The 18,407-nt window shown below is 39.6% G+C and overlaps 1 protein-coding gene across 3 annotated transcripts in view; it reads left to right on the top strand.

Moving 5' to 3' along the window:
* The window catches only part of LOC103495059 (gibberellin 2-beta-dioxygenase 6-like), a 56,054-nt gene that overhangs the window by 28,677 nt on the left and 8,970 nt on the right, over window positions 1-18,407 (top strand). For all 3 annotated transcript variants that reach the window (XM_051090852.1, XM_051090854.1, XM_051090853.1), the window contains 2 exons: window positions 576-673; window positions 866-917. In XM_051090852.1, the coding sequence (XP_050946809.1) occupies window positions 612-673; window positions 866-917 (114 nt within the window). In that variant the 5' untranslated portion in view covers window positions 576-611. The remainder of the gene's footprint in view (window positions 1-575; window positions 674-865; window positions 918-18,407) is intronic.

Below are 18,407 nucleotides of genomic sequence, written 5' to 3'. Positions count from 1 at the left end.
CATTTAACAAAGTTTCTATGTTCTGAAATATTCAGTTTTACTTAAAAAATTGGGGGTAGGGGTGGACGATACAACATAAGGAGAGTAATTGGCTTGCACTTGACGGTCTAGTATTACATAAGAGCTGTATATTGTATATCATAAAAAAAAACCATTTGTTTTGTTAAAAATACAAAACATAAATTGACACCCAAAAGATTACAGAAGATGAAGGGAAGATGAGGCATTCTTTCACCAACAAAAAGTCAGCTCAAAAGAGTTTAGAGAAAGACATTCCAATTGCCCATGATCAAAAGAAGTCCTCGATGAGTCTATCTTTATGTTGTACAAAAACTCTTTAATTAAGTTATCTACTTGCGAACTGTATTTTGCAACTTTCACTATTCTTATCCTTATATTTTGAATTTTTACAAAGATTTCCGACAAAATCAGAGAATTATACTATTTATAGATCTTCATTTATCACCAAAGCTAATTAATATTATTATTTTCTATGGCACTTATGATTTTAATCCTAGTAAAGTTACTTGCCTTTTCTTGGTCACTTTCAAGCTTTTTTGTGCTGGTTTTTGTAGGACGTATTTCAATTATACAAAAGTGAATTACCCACGATGGCTTATGCTGCAAATACTAGGAAGCAATCAACTTTTATGGAAAAATGTGTATCTAATGGGTATATAGTTTGTTCCTTACCTTTTCCCTATTTCAATTACATGATTTGTTATGGTGTGTACACTCGTGATTAATGATGATATATATTTGATACCACTCAAAGTTAATATTTCCAGTCTGAAGTTATTTTGATGAAGATGTTTAAATGTAATATTCTACTATGAGTTTTGATGATCAGCTCTGTTTCTTGCAGGAAATATTGTACATTGCTCTTGGAATCCAAATCTGAGGTTGATCCAGGATTGGTAAGCTTTTGCACATTTTCTGTTGTTACTACCAATTGTTTGCCATTTTTCCTTGCATAAAGAATAAAGGCATTCCATCTTTTCAGGATAACAACCTTTAAGAAGGGAGATAAATGGAACTAGAAATCTTTAAAAATTAAAAATAAATAAATAAATAAAACCATTTATTCTTTAACGAAAAATAATTCATTCGGTTACGAGATGTTTTTGCATAAGATTTTTTATCTCAATCATACAAATCATCAAATATTTGACCTTTTCAAACCCTATTATCTCAAGAAAAACAAAAGATACCAATGAGACATACAACAACAAGAAGGTAAGGATGTAAATAGATAAACTTTCGGTGATAAATATCTACATTGATGGTGACTTGTTAAGTTTGGAATTTCAGTCGTGTTATTAATAACAAGAAAAAAGGGGAACATGAACATTGAATATAAAAATAGATACATAGTAAGCCTAAGCCCTGAAAAGTGTACAAATTCTTTACTATATACAAGGTCATGAAACAGTTTCGAAAAATGGTTCCATAAAAAATGTATCAATGTATTTTTTATTAAATAATATATATAATATATTATATATTTATAAGTTTAGGTTTAAAAAAAGAAATAAAATAAAATAATGCAATTCTTAATATAATTATGAGTTTAGGTTTAAAAGGAGAAATTGTGTGAAGGAGGATGCCAGGAATGTAGACTAAAGTCTTCGGAATATGAGTCCCGAAGTTCGAAACTCTTAAGCCCAATAGAAAAAAAAAATCGTTGAATGATCGCTTTTTGTCCCGAGATAGAAAAATTGAGTTCGGGGTATTCTCGTTCACATTTTCTTTGAAAGAACACCAGAAGTTCTTGAGCTTAGACTATTTCCTTCGTTGAAATACATTTTTAGTGGTTTCGAATACTGGATGAGCGTTCGTCACTTTTTGGAAGAGCATTGGCCATCTTTTCGATCGTTCTGGGCTGTACCTTAGTTCCCTCTCCAAGGTGCTTGCTTCCCGACCTATATTTTGAAAAAATATGTGGTGAACGATGCCAAGAATGTAGATCGAAGTTCTCGGAGTATGAGTTCTAAAGCTCGAAACACTTTTGACCAATACAAAACAAAGAAACCATTGAAGGGGCACTTTTTACCCCAAGATAAAAAAATTGAGTTTGGGGCATTCCTATTCGCATTTTCTTAGGACGAACACCATAAGTTCTTGAGCTTAGTTGGTTTCTTTTGCTGAAAGTGCATTTTCAGTGGTTTCTAATATCGAACGAGCGTTCGTCACTCGTTGGAAGAGCATTGGCCATATTTTCAATCATTTCGGTTGCACCTTAGTTCTCCCTCCAACGAGCTCGCCTCCCGACCTATATTTTGACATAATGTGTGAGGGACGATGGCTGAAATGTAGACTGAAGTCCTTGGAACATGAGTCGCGAAGCTCGAAACACTTATGACCAGTACAAAACAAAGAAACTGTTGAAAGACCCCTTTTTATCACAAGATAGAAAACCTGAGTTTGGGTATTCTCGTTCGCATTTTTTGGGACGATCACTAGAAGTTCTTGAACATAGACCGTTTCCATCGCTAGAATTGCATTTTCAATAGTTTTTGATACCGAACGAGTATTCGCCATACGTTGGAAAAACATTGGTCATCTTTTTAATCGTTTCGGATTGGACCTTAGTTCTCCCTCCAATTAGCTCGTTTTTCGACCAATACTTTGGGAAAATGTGTGAGGGATGATGCCAAAAATGTAGACTGAAGTCCTTAGAGTATGAGCCCGAAGGTCGAAACACTTATGCCCAAAACAAAACAAAAAAATCGTTGAATGGTCGCTTTTTACCCCAAGATAGAAAAATTGAGTTCAAGGCAATCTCGTTCGCATATTATTGGGACGAACATAATAAGTTCTTGAGTTTATACCACTTCCTTTGTTAGAAGTGCATTTTCAATAGTTTCTCACATCGAATGAGTGTTCACCACTCGTTAAAAAAGCATTGACCATCTTTTTGGTCGTTTTGGGTTGCACTTTAGTTCTCCGTCCAACAAGCTCGCTTCTCAACCTATACTTTGGGAAAATGAGTGAGGGACAATGCCAAGAATGTAGACTCAAATACTCGGAGTATGAGTCTCGAAGCTCGAAACAATTATGACCAATACAAAATATAGAAATCGTTGAAGAACCACTTTTTACCCCGAGAAAGAAAAACTAAGTCCATAGCATTCTCGTTCGCATTTTCTTGGGATGAACACTTGAAGTTTTTTAGCTTAACCCATTTCCTTCATTGAAATGCATTTTCAGTGGTTTCTGACACGAGACGAGCGTTTACCACTCATCGGAATAGCATTGGTTATCTTTTCGATCGTTTCGAATTGCACTTTAGTTCTCTCTCCAACGAACTTGCTTCCGGACCTATACTCGGGAAAAATGTGTGAAGGACGATACCAAGAATGTTGACTGAAATCCTTGGAGTATAAATCCCAAAGCTCGAAACACTTAATACCAATACAAAACAAATAAATCGTTGAATGACCGCTTCTTACTCCGAGATAGAAAAATTGAGTCCAGACTAAGCCCAAGAACATCTTGTGTTCGTTGAGCGATCCTTCAAAACTCGTTCGGTGTTAGAAACTACTGAAAATACAGTTCAGCAAAGAAAACGAGCTAAGCTCAAGAACTTCTGGTGTTCGTCCGAAGAAAATGCGGACAAGAATACCTCGGAGTTATATTTTCTATCTCGAGGTAAAAAACAATTTTTCAACGGTTTCTTTGTTTCGTATTGGTCATAAGTGTTTCAAGCTAGGGAATCATACTCCAAGTACTTCAGTTTACGTTCCTTGCATCGTTCCTCAAACATATTTTCAAAGTATAGTTCGATAAGCGAGCTCGTTTGAGGAAGAACTAATGTCAATGCTCAATGCTCTTTCAACGAGTGGCAAACGCTGGTTCAGATTCAAAAACTACCGAAAATGCACTTTCAATGAACGAAATGGGCTTTACTCAAGAACTTCTAGTGTTCGTCTCAAGAAAATGCGAACGAGAATGATTCAGACTCATTTTTTCTATCTCGAGATAAAAAAGGTTCTTCAAAGATTTTTTTGTTTCGTATAAGTTAGTAATGTTTCAAGCTTCAGGACTCATACTTCAAGGACATCAGTGTACATTCCTAGCATCGTCTCTCACACATTTTCCCAAAGTATAGCGGGTAGCGAGCTCGTTGGAGGTAAAACTAAGGTGCAACCCGAAACGATCGAAAAGATAGCCAATGCTCTTCCAACGAGTGGCGAACGCTCATCCGGTGTTAGAAACCACTGAAAAATGCACTTCCACTAAAGAAAACGGGCTAAGCTAAAAAACTTCTAGTGTTAGTCCAAAGAAAATGCGAACGAGAATATCTTGTACTCAGTTTTTATATCTTGAGTAAAAATTAGTCTTTCAACGTTTCTTTGTTTTGTATTGGTCATAAGTGATTTGAGCGTCGTGACTCATACTCTGAGAACTTCAGTATACATTCCTAAAATGATTTTTCCAATGTCTGGAAGCGAGTTGGAGGGAGAACTAAGGTGCAATATGAAATGATTAAAAATATGGCCAATGCTCTTTCAACGAGTGAGAACGCTCGTCTGGTGTCACAAACCACTGAAAATGCACTTCCAGAGAAGGAATCAGGCTAAGCTCAAGTACTTTTGGTGTTCATCCCATGCAAATGTAAACGAGAAAGCCCCGAATTCACTTTTTCTATCTCAGGGTGAAAAGCGCTCCTTCAACAGTTTCTTTGTTTTGTATTGGTAATAAGTGTTTCGAGTTCCAGAACTCATACTCCGAGGACTTCAGCCTACATTCCTGGCATAGTCCCTCACAATTTTTCCAAAGTATAGGTCAGGAAGCGAGCTCATTGGAGGGAGAACAAAGGTACAACCTGAAACGATAAAAAAGATGGCCAATGCTCTTCCAATGAGTGACGAACGCTCGTCCGGTGTCAGAAATCACAGAAAATGTACCTTTAGTGAAGGAAATGGACTAAGCTCAAATGCTTCTAGTGTTCGTTCCAAGAAATTGTGAACAAGAATGCCCTGGACTAAGTTATTCTATCTCGATGTAAAAAGTGGTCATTCAACGGTTTCTTTGCTTTGTATTTGTCATATGTGTTTCGAGCTTCAGGACTCATACTCGAAGGACTTCACATTCCTGGCATCGTCCCTCACACATATTCCCAAAATAAAGGTCGGGAAGCGAGCTCGTTAGTGGGAGAACTAAGGTGCAATCCGAAATGATGGAAAAGATAGCTAATGTTATTCGAATGAGTGGTGAACCGTCGTTTAGTGTCAGAAACCACTGAAGATGTATTTTAGCAAACAAAACAAGCTAATCTCAAGAACTTCATGTGTTTGTCCCATGAAAATGCGAATGATAGTGCCCCGAACTCAGTTTTTCTATCTCGAGGTAAAAAGCGATCCTTTAACAATTTTTTGTTTTGTATTGGTCATAAGTGTTTCGAGGTTCAGGACTTATACTCTAAGATCTTCAGTCTACATTCCTAGCATCGTTCCTCACACATTTTCATTAAGTATAGGTTGTGAAGCGAGCTCGTTGGAGGGAGAACTAAAGTGCAACCCAAAACGATTGAAAAGATGGCCAATGGTCTTCCAACGAATAGCAAACGCTTTTCCAGTGTCAAAAAACACTTAAAATGCACTTCCAACGAAAGAAATGAGCTAAGCTCAAGAACTTCTGGTGTTTGTAACAACAAAATGTGAACGAGAATGTCTCAAACTCAGTTTTTCTATCTCGGGGTAAAAAACGGTACTTCAACGATTTCTTTGTTTTGTATTGGTTATAAGTGTTTCGAGCTTTGAGACGCCTACTCCGACGATTTTAGTGTACATTCCTCGCATCCTTCTTCACACATGTTCCCAAAGTATAGGTCGGGAAACGAGCTCGTTGGACGGAGAACTACAGTGCAAACCGAAAAATAAAAAAAAAGGTCATTGCCCTTCCAATTAGTGGCGAGCACTCGTTCTTTGTCAGAAACCATAGAAAATGTACTTCCAGCAAAGGAAACGGGCTAAGCTCAAGATCTTGTGTTCAACTGAAGAAAATGGGAATGAGAATGACCTTGACTCATTTTTTTAACCTCGGGGTAAAAAGCGAACATTCAATGGTTTCTTTGTTTTGTATTGTTCAAATGTGTTTCGAGCTTCGCGACTCATACTCTAAGGACTACAACATACATTCTTGGTATCGTCCCTCACGCATTTTTCCAAAGTATATGTTAGGAAAGGAGCTCGATGGAGGAACCCGAAAAGTTTGAATATATGGCCAATGTCCTTCCAAAGAGTGTCGAGCGCTCGTCTGGTGTCAAAAACTACAGAAAATGTAGTTCTAGCAAAAAAATGGGCTAAGCTCAAGAACATCAAGTGTTCGTCCCAATAAATTACGAACGAATATGTCCCGGACTCAATTTTTCTATCATGGGGTAAAAAGCAGTTATTCAACGGTTTCTTTGTTTTGTATTGGTCATAAGTTTTTCGAGCATCCAAGACTCATATTCTGATGACTTCAGTCTACATTCTTGAAATCATCCCTCACCCGTTTTCCCAAAGTATAGGTCGGGAAGCGAGCTCATTGGAGGGAGAACTAAAATGCAACACGAAACAATCGAAAGGATGGTCAATGCTCTTCCAACGACTGGCGAACGCTCGTCTAGTGTCAGAAACCATTGAAAATACATTTGCGAAGAAAACAGGTTAAGCTCAAGAACTTCTGGTGTTCGTCCTAGGAAAATGCAAACGAGAATGCCACGGACTCAGTTTTTCTATCGCGGGGTAAAAAGCAGTTTTTCAATGGTTTTTTTGTTTTTTATTAGTCATAAGTGTTTCGAGCTTTGAGACAAATACTCCAAGGACTTTAGTCTACATTCCTGCCATCGTCCCTCACCCATTTTCCCAAAGTATAGGTCGGGAAGCGAGCTCGTTGGAGGGAGAACTAAGGTGCAATCCGAAACGATTGAAAGGTTGGTCAATGCTCTTCCAACGAGTGGTAAACCCTCGTCCCGTGTCAGAAACCACTGAAAAAACATTTCAACAAAGGAAATGGGCTAAGCTCAAGATCTTATGTTGTTCATCCCAAGAAAATGCGAACAAGAATCCCCGAACTCAGGTTTTCTATCTCGGGGTAAAAAGCGGTCTTGCAATGGATTCTTTGTTTTGTATTGGTCCGAAGCGCTTCGAGTTTTGGGACTCATACTCCGAGGACTTCAGTCTACATTCCTTACATTGTCCCTCACCCGTTTTCCAAAATTATAGGTTGGAAAGCGAGCTCCTTGGAGGGAGAACAAAGGTGCAACTTGAAACGATCGAAACGATGGCCAATGATCTTCCAACGAATGACGAACGCTGTCTGGTGTCAGAAACCACTGAAAATGCATTTCAGCGAAGCAAAGGGGCTAAGCTGAAGAACTTATGCTGTTCGTCCCAGGAAAATGCAAACGAGAATGCCTCGGACTCAGTTTTTCTATCGTGGGGTAAAAAATGGTTTTTCAACCGTTTCTTTGTTTTTTATTGGTCATAAGTGCTTGAAGCTTTGGGACTCATACTCCGAGGACTTCAGTCTACATACCTGGCATCGTCCCTCACCCGTTTTCCCAAAGTATAGGTTGGGAAGTGAACTCGTTGGAGTGAGAACTAAGGTGCAATCTGAAACGATTAAAAGGATGACAAATGCTCTTCCAACGAGTTACAAACGCTCGTTCGATGTTAGAAACCATTGAAAATGCATTTCACGAAGGAAACGGGCTAAGCTCAAGAACTTCTGGTGTTCTTCCCAAGAAAATGCGAACAAGAATCCCTGGACTCAGATTTTCTATCTCAGGGTAAAAAGCGGTCGTGCAATGGTTTCTTTGTTTTGTATTGGTCATAAGCGCTTCGAGTTTTGGGACTCATACTCCGAGAACTTCAGTCTACATTCCTAGCATCGTCCCTCACCCGTTTTCCAAAAGTATAGGTCGGGAAGCGAACTCGTTAAAGGGAGAACTAAGGTGCAACCCGGAACGATCGAAATGATATCCAATGCTCTTCTAACGAGTGACAAACGCTCGTCTGGTGTTAAAAACCACTGAAAATGCATTTCAACGAAGGAAATGGGATGAGCTCAAGAACTTCTGGCGTTCGTTCTAGAAAAATGCGAATGGGAATGCCCCGGACTCAGTTTTTCTATCGCGGGGTAAAAAGCGGTCTTGCAACGGTTTCTTTGTTTTGTATTGGTCATAAGTGCTTCGAACTTCAGGACTTATACTTCGAGAACTTCAGTCTACATTACTAGCATCGTCCCTTACCAATTTTTCTAAAGTATAGGTCGAAAAGCGAGCTCGTTAGAGGGAGAACTATAGTGCAACCCGAAACGATCGAAATGATAGCTCTCTTCCAACGAGTGGCGAAGACTCGTCCGATGTTAGAAACCACTAAAAATAAATTTCAGCAAAGGAAACGGTCTAAGCTCAAGAACTTCTGGTGTTCGTCCCAATAAAATGCGACCAAGAATGTTCGGACTCAATTTTTTTATCGCGGGAAAAAACGTATTGCAAAGGTTTTTTTGTTTTGTATTTGTCATAAGTTCTTCGAGATTCGAGACTAATACTCCGAGCACTCGGTCTACATTCTTGGCATTGTCCCTCAACCGTTTTTCCAAATTATAGATAAGGAAGCGAGGTCGTTGGAGGAAGAACGAAGGTGCAACTTGAAACGATGAATGGATGGCCAATGATCTTCCAACGAGTGGCGAACGCTCGTCCGTTGTCAGAAACCCTTGAAAATGCATTTTAGCGAAGGAAACGAGCTAAGCTCAAGAACTTCTAGTGTTCATCTCAGGAAAATGCAAACGATAATGCCCTGGACTCAGTTTTTCTATCGTGGGGTAAAAAACAGTTTTTCAATGGTTTTTTTGTTTTTTTATTGGTCATAAATGGTTCGAGCTTCAGGACTCATACTTCGAGGACTTCAGTTTACATACTTAGCATAGTCCGTCACCCGTTTTCCCAAAGTATAGGTCAAGAAGCGAGCTCGTTGGAGTGAGAACTAAGGTGCAGCCCGTAACGATTGAAAGGATGGCCAATGCTCTTCCAACGATTGGCGAATGCTCGTTCGATGTCAGAAACCACTGAAAATGCATTTTAGCGAAGGAAACGGGATGAGCCCAAGAACTTCTGGTGTTCGTCCCAAGAAAATGCAAACGAGAGTGGCCCGGACTCAGTTATTCTATCACAGGGTAAAAAGCGGTCTTCCAACGGTTTCTTTATTTTGTATTGATCATAATTGTTTTGAGCTTTGGAACTCATACTCAGAGGACTTCACTTTGTATTCCTGGCATTGTCCCTCACCTGTTTTCCCAAAGTATAGGTCCGGAAGCGACCTCCTTGGAGGGGTAATTAAAAGGCAACCCAAAGCGATCGAAAGGATGGCCAATGCTTTTCCAACGAGTGACGACTGCTTGTCTAGTGTTAGAAACCATTGAAAATGTATGTTAGCGAAGAAATTGGGCTATCCTCAGGAACTTCTGGTGTTCGTCCTATGAAAATGCGAACGAGAATGCCACGGACTTGGTATTTCTATCGCGGGGTAAAACCCGGTTCTAAAACAGTTTCTTTGTTTTTGTAATGGTCAAAAGTGCTTCGAACTTCGAGACTCGAACTCCAAAGACTTCAGTCTACATTTTTGGCATCGTCTCTTATCCATTTTCTCAAAGTATACGTCGGGAAGTGAACTCGTTGAAGGGAGAACTAAGGTGCAACCCGAAAGGATGGCCAATGCTCTTCCAACGAGTGGCGAATGCTCATTCAATGTCAGAAACCACTGAAAATACATTTCAACGAAGGAAACAGGATGAGCTCAGGAACTTCTGGTGTTCGTCCCAAGAAAATGCAAACGAGAATTCCCCGGACTCAACTTTTATATCACGGGGTAAAAAGCGGTCCTGCAACGGTTTCTTTATTTTTTATTGGTCAAAAGTGCTTCGAACTTCGAGACTCATTCTCCGAAGATTTTAGTCTACATTCTTGGCATTGTCCCTCATCCATTTTTCTAAAGTATAGGTCAGGAAGTGAACTCATTAAAGGGAAAACTAAGGTGCAACCCGAAACGACCGGAAGGATATCCAATGCTCTTCTAACGAGTGACGAACGCTCGCCTGGTGTTAGAAACCACGAAAATGCATTTCAACGAAGGAAACGGGATGAGCTCAAGAACTTTTGGTGTTCATTCCAAGAAAATGCGAACGAGAATGCTCCGAACTCAGTTTTTCTATCACGGGGTAAAAGCGGTCCTGCAATGGTTTCTTTGTTTTGTATTTTTCATAACTGTTTCTTGCTTCAGGACTTATACTTCGAGAACATCTGAAAACACATTTCAGCAAAAGAAACGGAATGAGCTCAAGATCTTCTAGTGTTCGTCCCAGGAAAATGTGAACGAGAATTCCTCGGACTCAACTTTTATATCGCTGAGTAAAAAGCGGTCTTGTAACGGTTTCTTTATTTTTTATTGGTCATAAGTGCTTCGAGCTTCCTGACTCATACTCTAAAGTCTACATTCCTAGATCTTCACTCACCCATTTTCCAAAAAATATATGTCGGGAAGCGAGCTTGTTGGAGGAAGAACTAAGGTGCATCCCAAAACGATCAAAATGATGGTCAATGCTCTTCCAACGAGTGGTGAACGCTTGTTCGATGTCAGAAACCACTTAAAATGCATTTCAGCGAAAAAAATGGGATGAGCTCAAGAACTTCTGGTGTTCGGCCCAGGTAAATGCGAACGAGAAGGCCCCGGACTCAGTTTTTTTATCGTGGGGTATAAAGCGGTCCTACAACAATTTCTTTGTTTTGTATTAGTCATAAGTGCTTAAAGCTTCAGAACTCATACTCTGAGGACATTAGTTTAGATTCCTAGCATCGTCCCTCTCCCATTTTCCAAAAGTATAGGTCAGGAAGCGAGCTTTTTGGAGGGAGAACTAAGGTGCAATTCGAAACGATCAAAAGGATGGTCACTGCTCTTCCAACGAGTGATGAACACTCGTCTAATATCAGAAACCACTGAAAATGCATTTCAGCGAAAGAAATGGGATGAGCTCAAGAACTTCTAGTGTTCCTCCCAGAAAAATGCGAACGAGAATGCCACGGACTTAGTTTTTCTATCGCGGTGTAAAAAGTGGTCATGCAACGGTTTTTTTGTTTTTTATTGGTTATAAGTGCTTTGAGCTTCGGGACTCATATTCCAAGAACTTCAGTCTGCATCCCTTGCATTGTCACTCACCTGTTTTCCCAAAGTATGTGTCAGAAAGCGAGCTCGTTTGAGGGAGAACTAAGTTGCAACCCGGAACGATTGAAAGGATTGTCAATGCTCTTCCAACAAGTGGCGAACGCTCATCTGATGTCAGAAACCACTAAAAATGTATTTCAGCGAAGGAAACGGGATGAGCTCAAGAACTTCTGGTGTTCGTCATAGGAAAATTCGAACGAGAATACCCTAGACTCAGTTTTTCTATCACGGGGTAAAAGCGATCCTGCAACGGTTTCTTTGTTTTGTATTGGTCATAAATGCTTCGAGCTTCAGGACTCATACTCCGAGAACTTCGCCCTACATTCCTAGTATCATCTGTCACTCGTTTTTCCAAAGTATAGGTCGGAAAGGATGCTCCTTGGAGAGAGAACTAAGGTGCAACCCAAAACGATTAAAAGGATGGCTAATGCTCTTCCAACGAGTGGAAAACACTCGTCCGCTGTCAGAAACCATTGAAAATTCATTTTAGCGAAGGAAACGGGCTAAGCTCAAGAACTTTCTTGTTCATCCTAGAAAAATGCGAACGAGAATTTCCCGAACTCAGTTTTTTTATCGTGGGGTAAAACCGGTTTTACAATGGTTTCTTTGTTTTATATTGGTCATAACTGCTTCGTTCTTTGGGACTCATACTCTAAGGACTTTAGTCTACATACTTGACATCGTCCCTCACCCGTTTTCCCAAAATATAGGTTGGGAAGCGAGCTCGTTGGAGTGAGAACTAAGGTGTAATTCAAAACGATCGAAAGGATATCTAATGCTCTTCCAACGGGTGGCGAAGGCTCGTCCAGTGTTAAAAACCACTAAAAATGCATTTCAACTAAGGAAATGGGATGAGCTCAAGAACTTCTAGTGTTCGTCCTAGGAAAATGCGAACAAGAATGCCCCGGACTCAGTTTTTCTATCGTAGGATAAAAAGCGACCCTACAATGATTTATTTGTTTTGTATTGGTCATAAGTGATTCGAGCTTCGAGACTCATACTTTGAGGACTTCAATCTACATTCCTGGCATCATTTCTCACCCGCTTTCCCAAAGTATAGGTCGGAAAGTGAGCTCCTTAGAGGGAGAACTAAGGTGCAACCCGAAACAATCGAAAGGATGGCCAATGCTTTTCCAACGAGTGGTGAACGCTCATCTGGTGCAAAAACATCTGAAAAAGCTTAAGAACTTCTGGTGTTTGTTCGAGGAAAATGCGAACGAGAATTTCCTAGACTCAGTATTTCCATTGTGAGGTAATAAGCGGTCCTGCAATGGTTTTTTTGTTTTGTATTGGTCATAAGTTTTTCGAGCTTCGGGACTCATACTCCGAAGACTTCAGTCTATATTCCTGGCATCGTCCCACACCCATTTTCCCAAAGTATAGGTGGGAAGCTAGCTCGTTGGAGTGAGAACTAAGGTGCAACCTGAAGTGATCGAAAGGATGGCTCACTCTTCCAATGAGAGGCGAACGCTCGTCCGATGTTAGAAACCACTGAAAATGCATTTCAACGAAGGAAACGGGCTAAGCTCAAGAACTTCTAGTGTTCATCCCAGGAAAATGCGAACAAGAATTCCCCGAAATTAGTTTTTCTATCGTGATGTAAAAAGCGGTCGTACAACGGTTTCTTTGTTTTGTATTGGGCATAATTGCTTCGAACTTTGGGACTCATACTCTGAGGACTTCAGTCAAAATTCCTGACATCGTCTCTCACCCGTTTCCCAAAGTATAGGTCGGGAAGCGAGCTCGTTGGAGGGAGAACTAAGGTGCAACTCGAAACGATCGAAAGGATTGTCAATGCTCTTTCAATGAGTGATGAACGCTCGTCTGATGTCAGCAACTACTAAAAATGCATTTCAGCAAAGGAAACAGGATGAGCTCAAGAACTTCTGGTGTTCGTCCCAGGAAAATGCGAACGGGAATGCATTGGACACAAGTTTTCGATCGCGGGGTAAAATGGGGTCCTGCAACGATTTGTTTGTTTTGATTTGCTCATAAGTGGTTTCGAGCTTCGGGACTTATACTGCGTGCGTGCGTGCGTGCGTCCGTGTGTGCGTGCGTCCGTGCGTGCATGCGTGCGTGCGTCCGTCCGTCCGTGCGTCCGTTCGTGTGTGCGTGCATTCGTCCGTCCGTGCGTGCACCTAGACACTCAAGTGATTGCTTTTCTTCTATTACTATTCCTATTTCCTCGTTTATCGGTTTTGGTTAAGATTTGTGACTTAAGTGATTGCTTTTGTCACGTCTTGCCCCGAATGCCACTTTGTGCGACTAGATGAAGGTGTGTCACCTAGACACTCATCGCATATCTCCCTATGAGATGACGGGTTGAACGCCTAGAGAGCGAAATGTCTTATTGTAGCAGAAAACTTACAACTTTTGGTCCTGTTGTTCCATCGCCTAGTACTCTTTACATGTTACAACTCAACCTTAACTCCTAGGTGATAAGCTCAAAGAAATAATAATAAAGCAGCGGAATAACATAATTACTTCTCTTTATTAACTCAACACTTTTACAAGGTTCATGTACTACAAAATTGCATTCCTTTTCTCACGGAACATAAAACTAAAACTAAACTTTGACCCACTTTTCTTCCTCCACCGCTTAATGCTGCTTCTTGAGATTAGGTACTTAGAGGTGTAAAGGCCTCTTCTCATCCTTCTCCTTGGTCACCCAATAAACCAACTCAAGGACAGTCTTTAGGGCTTCCTTTCCCTAGCTCAGTTTCTTCACACTCATCGTCTTTGGCCTTGGCCTCACCAACCTAGGTAAACCACTCGCCTACCTTCTAAACTGAGTGCTCAGTGTTAAGGAGTGCGCTTACCAACCAACTCCTTAAATGCGAAATAAGATGACACGGCTTACACGCTGCACAAGTCTCCACAACCACCCTCTTTCTTCTCACTTACTTGGCTTCTACATATGACTTTCATTTCCTTACTTGGTTTTAACACCTAACAACCTGGGGAGGTGAAACCTTAAAACATAAGTCAAAGACTTAATGAGTTATGAGTTTAGGAAATACCTTTTTGGGGAATACAACAAATCATATATAAGTAATATCAATGTCGAATACACAAATTTATATATATATATATAAACTCATCAAATCATAATCACAGGTCTTTAACACATCAAACACAACCACAACCCTTACGAGTATTCTACATGATAATTTACATCATCGCACAATCACTACTCATCACCGGGACTGGGATTCTTCCCTCACCTAGACATGGGACACATCTCAACCAGCGTCTCATAAGTTACCTGGGATGTCCACCAACGTCTCACAAATCATTTCTCACCTCATGGACCTAGGATTCTCCCCTCGCCTAGACCGGGATACAACTCAACCAGCATTTCACGAGTTTTCTGGGATATCCATAAACATCTAGCGATAGATCTCATTAGCACACAATACACAATCAATATCATAACAAACATTAGTTTAACAATACAAAGGGGTATATCAACACAATACCATTTAGATTCACATGATCACAAAAGGATATAACAACATAAATACTCAAAAGATACATCATACGGATGTAAGGAACGTAATATAACTCTTCAATCATTCATGAAAATCATTCACAGAGATACTCATTTATCATATGAAAACTATTCACCGCAATGCAGTTTTAGGTGTGAGAATCACTCGCAAATAATCATTTGTTTAAAAGGATCATTTACAAACAAATATGCGTATATAAGGATCACTCACGAACACTTTGACTCCACTCTTTCCTTTTTCTGCTTCCAACTTCCTCTTTTGCCTAGCGGCCCTCTTGACCAGCCGTTCAACTCTCAGAACTCCCTTTCGATGGATTATCAAAATGGTAGCAACACATGCCCCTTTTTCTTTCAGCCTTTGGTCCTATTTATGGTGACCTTTCACATCCATAGGTCATTTCTACGCTTTACAAGTGTCACCTTTCCATTCTGTCGCGCTATGCAGTCAACTCGAACTTGACTTGTAAGTTTAACTTCAGTTTACGAATAGAAACTTTTCTTGAGACACCAACCTTATCTCCTTGGAAACCTAAATTTCTCATCATCAGACTCTCTTCTTGGAAAGCCACAGAACGTTAACTTTGCCTCAGTGAGTTGTCCAATCACCCTATATAAACATTCGTCTTCTTAACAGAACGTCCACCTTATCGCAATCATACATAGTTGTAGGCATTTCTCCCCGCATCAATACATCATGTCTAATTCTTATCATTAACGCGTGCTTCTTCATTGCCAACTAATCCTCATCGCGTCGTTCACTTTAATGCAATTGCACTAGGATTTTCACACTTCTTTTCACATCCTCTTGTCTCCAATGCATCCTTCCCCCACAAGATGCCTCTCTCTTATACTTAGTCAAAAATCACCTTTCTCGGTGGGATTCTTCTTCAACATCCCTTTTAGATCAGGGCATCACATTTTTTTATCTTTATTGTGGGATCTTAATATCCATTAAAGGTTAATTGAGGTTCTAAATTAAGTTATTATTTGAATTTATTTTGGTTGCATGGTTTTAGAAGGTTTCTTTTGTTGGGTTTTATGTTCTAAAACTCGTAGATAGTTAATGTAATACATTGACCGTTATTAATAAAGTGTTATTATTATAATTTCAAAAAGTGTTATTGATTATATTATGAGTTTTGTTTTAATAATCTAAATTTAATAAACTAACATCCTAAGGTGTTTGATGAGTCTTGAACAGTATGTAGAAACATACATGGATCAATGTTCGAGATACAACTTAAAGGGTCTATAGTAAAGGGATAAGGCTGGGTATCTACTATGGGAACACTATGGATACCGCTCGCTTTGTATTTGATACAAACACAATGATCTAACGCATTCATGTAGGTGACATGCGAGTGAGGCTATCATATGCAATGAGTTTGCATAAGATGGGACCACAAAATAATAACCACTAGATGTAACTCTATTAACTAGTTCGATTTCTATTTCATTAAGATGACCTAGGTAACTTAGTCTTAATCCTGAGTGTATTACGAACTACTATTCGTGAGGGATTGTCTTTTGATTTGTACGAGTGGGTGTGGTCAAATTGTCGACTCAATAAACAAGTGAAGGGTGGGGAACTGAGAAGGAATGTGAGAGATTTAAGTTTTGGAGAAAAAAAAAGAACAAAATTAGTTTTTAATTTAAGTTTATTTGACTCAAGTGTGTTGTTTATGCTTGTTGGCATAAAAGATTTATATAATAAATTAGCAATATTTATTGGTTATTTATCAATTCAATTAATATGATGAATAATCTAGAGCCTAATGATCTAAATATAAAAGTTACATCACCATTCTGTTAAAGAGTTAATACAATTTTAATAGTAATTATCAAAGTAAGCCTTTTTTAGAAGTTTGAGATCAAAATAGACGTTTTTAAAAGTTTAAGGACAAACTAGAACAAGATGTAAAAGATATAAAGTTTAGGAACTAGAATAAGATTTTAACTAAATAATTCAAAAGTGATTATTATATAAGTGAGTAATTGCAGGTGAAAAATGTACAAATATGATAATCGCCCCTTTGGTAAGATTGAATTATTTGAAAAACTCACTCTAGAGAATTAGTGTATTCATGACATTCAAATGTAATTAGAATGAAATGTCTAAGTTGATTTGTTAAGAGTTTGAATTGATATACCTCAAGAGTTTATAGATATATTAGTTTAATTTTTTTTTGTGTACTTTCTAATTAGAAAGTTGTAACGACCCAACTTTTTATACTAAACTGAGGTCATTCCTAAAAAGAAACAATAACAATAAACACTTTTTTGAAAAGAGAGAAGACTAAATTCTCATTAAAAACAAAATACCGAAATACTGATACATAGACGCGAAAGCAAAACTGAGTCCCCAAATGGCATGCCAGAAATCCTTATCTGTCGCTCGCCAGCTTTCCTCTACCTTTACCTTTGCCTGAAATATTAAACATAGAAATAGTGAGTATAAACATATACTCAGTAAGAGACCCACTACTAGTCCCACTAGGTGTCTGTTAACTTCCCATTAGAGTTCTGTAGAAAGAAGTACCCCTGAACTGGCACGTTCCCAAACACGTGCAAACTGTGATCCTATAGGAATAAATCTGGTCTTCGGTGAACTCAAAGGAACATCTAGGACAATCTGGTCTTTAGTGTACCCGAAGGAAACACTAAGACAATCGAACTATGAGTGATCCCCTCGAATCACTCATAATCATGTCTATGTCAATGTCATAATGGACTGGTAATCCCATCGGACTACACAGTTGTAAAAAAGGTGGTGATCCCGAGGGACACCCATATGGGTATGACTCTAATAGACAAAGTTAACAGAACGCCCATCCATAGCATGTATCATAATATAACATCACAAACATGGCATGAGTATTAATCTTAACGTCCTTAATCATGTGATTAATATACCATGGATCAACATCAACATCAATAGTCATCAACATAATATCAGTCATAAACATAATATCAGTCATCATCATCAACAAAAATCAGTCATAAAAATCAACATAACTTAATTCATAACCCTTCAAAAACTACGTTCTATTTTCTAGTTTTAACAATAACTTATTTCATTTTCTACGTTCTACGTTCTATTTTGTAGCCTTGGAAAACGTGGAAATTCTATTCACTCATCTTCTTCCTCAAGCAACACCAAAAGAAAACCCTAATTTTCTTTCACAAACTAAATCTGTCGCCACCGTTCTTTCCACCTGTCAGTCGCTGCAACCCGCAACCCTAGTCGTCGTTTAGCTCCGTCGCGTCGTCGCCTTGGTCAGCCGATCGTTCGAAGCAACCAAGCCAAAGCCTAGCCACGGACCATTCCGCCTCTATCACTCGTGAAGCACTGTCACTGTCGTCGGTCTGTCCATCAATCGTCAAACAGCAGCTGAGCCACACAAGCCGTCGCGTCTATCGGTCGTCGGCCCTTCACTGTCCATTCGTCCCCGCCATCAGTCGCAAACCCGAGTCCACCCGACAGCAAGTCGTCCCCCAACCACTCGAGTCGCCCCTCCAGTCGTCGAGTCGTGCACGCGCAAGCCGCGTCTTCCAGCCGTCCGAGTCGCACGCACGCGCTAGCAGCCCCAGCCGAATCGCCTTCTGCCTTTTAGCCGAGCTACCTAGCTATTTCCCCTATTTTTCAAGCCGTTTGAGCCACCAAGCCAATTTTTGGTCCTTTT

This window comes from Cucumis melo, chromosome 10 (genome assembly GCF_025177605.1).
Source record: "Cucumis melo cultivar AY chromosome 10, USDA_Cmelo_AY_1.0, whole genome shotgun sequence".
In the NCBI taxonomy this organism is placed as follows: domain Eukaryota; kingdom Viridiplantae; phylum Streptophyta; class Magnoliopsida; order Cucurbitales; family Cucurbitaceae; genus Cucumis; species Cucumis melo.
The sequence above is the reverse complement of the archived record's forward strand: the minus strand, read 5'-3'. Positions and strand labels throughout refer to the sequence as shown.